We start from the raw sequence: 1,680 nt of genomic DNA, 5'->3' as shown, positions 1-1,680 counted from the left end.
TAATTTTGACTACCTCTGTATGTAAAAGTTAAATAAAATAATTCAGTTTCAGTGGTTAACTCCTTAAAAAATAGAACTTATATACATATACATATAATTATAAAAAAAGTACTTCAAGCGCTTATAAGTCTTAAAAGGTGTGTCTATTTATCATTGGCTGAATAAAATTTATTTATTTCCCCAAACACCAAAGCCGATACTTTGGCCTCTATTTGGTTAACAACGTATGGCGGGAGACCAGCTTCTACAATCTTCGCTGCTAAAGTGGAAAAGTGCAGTGCGGTAGTGTGTTGTTTTTGTGCTTGACACACAAACGCCCCGCAAGTTTCTGAAATGCTTGCGCCCGCCAAATCCAAAAACTTTTGGAATTTGTCATTGTCCTTTTTCTGCGAACATGGATGATGTATTAATTAGAAAAATTGTCAAAAGAAAAATTATACTAAATTTTACCATTTGTCGGCGTGCATCAGAGACAGATATACTTTGGGAACTTTCGCTTGTCGACATTGACAAATTCGCTGAATCCATATTTTCTATTTCGAGCACTTCACTTTCTTTTATATATTCCTCTTCTTCATTTAAACTGTCAATAGTTCTGTAAAATATATTAAAATATATATACAAACATGTGTTTATTTACTTACCGCCTGGAATTCTTCACATTATCCAAAAAAGATATCGCTTCCATATATTTCCATGTTTTTCTTGGTATTTCGGCGCCTCTTCCGGAAGCGTTCTGCTCAATTTTTTTACCTCGTTTATAGGAGTCACGGAGGCTCTTCCACTTTCTCTTGCACTCCAGTTCTATTAATAAACTGGACGTCAGAATTTTATCTAGTTTTTCTGTAATTTGCCTTACCACCCATCTTCGTGTGCGCCGCAACCTCCTTCCAAGCGTAGTTCTTTTTTTTCAAATTTTTATAATCTCTATGCCCCAGATCGTATAGAAGTGGACGATTACGCACTTCTTCAATTAAAATCTCATCCAAATCCATTTCTAAGTCTGAAATATAACATTTCAATTATTAATAAAACCTAATTTAACAATTAAACATAAAAATCTTACAAAATAAAAACAATGTGCGGTGCAAGCAAAATAATTCTATTATGTTTTAACAACAGCTGACCATTGTGGATGTACATAAATTCGTAGTTGCCATCCTAAAATCTTTCACTTCACTGAATTTTAAATATATGGAGACCGCACATTGATAATAGAATACTTTAGATGGCATGCAATATCGTATGCTATCTGTAGTATTCTATAAACTGTCACTTTGTGAGTGTGCCCGTTATGCTTTGAACACATAGACGACTGCACGACACGACGTTGCGACGGCGAAATATTTTTGAGTACAAATGTCACATTGAAGCCTGCCATTTTGAAGACGGCAGCGACATGACACCAATTTCATTGTTGTCGTACTAAAATCTTTCACTTCAATAAAATTGATATATTTTTTTCAAAGTAAAATTTTTTGTGCAAAACATATATAAATGGTCGACTTATTTGATTTAAATAATAGGTTGTTATTACAAATGACAAATCAAAGCTATTTTTCTTCTGCTCGAGATATATAGAGGAGAGAACCACGGTAGAACGTATAATTTACGAAGTAATGACGCCTGATAACACAGTGAGTCACATGCTGCAATTGCGACAGCTGTGGACTAAAATAA

At 34.0% G+C, this 1,680-nt stretch overlaps 1 protein-coding gene across 2 annotated transcripts; it reads right to left on the bottom strand.

The window, feature by feature from the left end:
• Positions 1-1,277, bottom strand: Adf1_41 (Transcription factor Adf-1). 2 transcript variants are annotated; one of them, XM_011196766.3, is made up of 5 exons: positions 1,067-1,277; positions 860-1,003; positions 645-804; positions 451-583; positions 1-386 (listed from the first exon to the last, which is right to left on the bottom strand). In XM_011196766.3, the coding sequence occupies exons 2-5, from the start codon at positions 993-995 to the stop codon at positions 144-146; spliced, it is 672 nt and encodes a 223-aa protein (XP_011195068.1). In that variant the 5' UTR covers positions 996-1,003; positions 1,067-1,277; the 3' UTR covers positions 1-143. The 2 variants fall into 2 exon arrangements, with proteins under 2 accessions (XP_011195068.1, XP_011195067.1); XM_011196765.3 differs by having other exon boundaries at positions 451-595; positions 1,067-1,270.
• Between the last annotated feature and the right edge of the window lie 403 nt (positions 1,278-1,680).

This window comes from Zeugodacus cucurbitae, chromosome 6 (assembly GCF_028554725.1).
Source record: "Zeugodacus cucurbitae isolate PBARC_wt_2022May chromosome 6, idZeuCucr1.2, whole genome shotgun sequence".
NCBI lineage: Eukaryota > Metazoa > Arthropoda > Insecta > Diptera > Tephritidae > Zeugodacus > Zeugodacus cucurbitae.
Note: the sequence above shows the minus strand (reverse complement) of the source record. Positions and strands in the feature narration are given on the sequence as shown.

Bases quoted from the DNA above. Each gene is read 5' to 3' on its own strand.
- Adf1_41 (XM_011196765.3), bottom strand. From the start codon at position 995: ATGGATTTGGATGAGATTTTAATTGAAGAAGTGCGTAATCGTCCACTT. The intron at 805-859 runs GTAAGGCAAATT...GTTTATTAATAG, and splicing joins GGCGCACACGAAGATGGGTG to AACTGGAGTGCAAGAGAAAG. The intron at 387-450 runs GTAAAATTTAGT...CCATGTTCGCAG, and splicing joins CTGATGCACGCCGACAAATG to AAAAAGGACAATGACAAATT.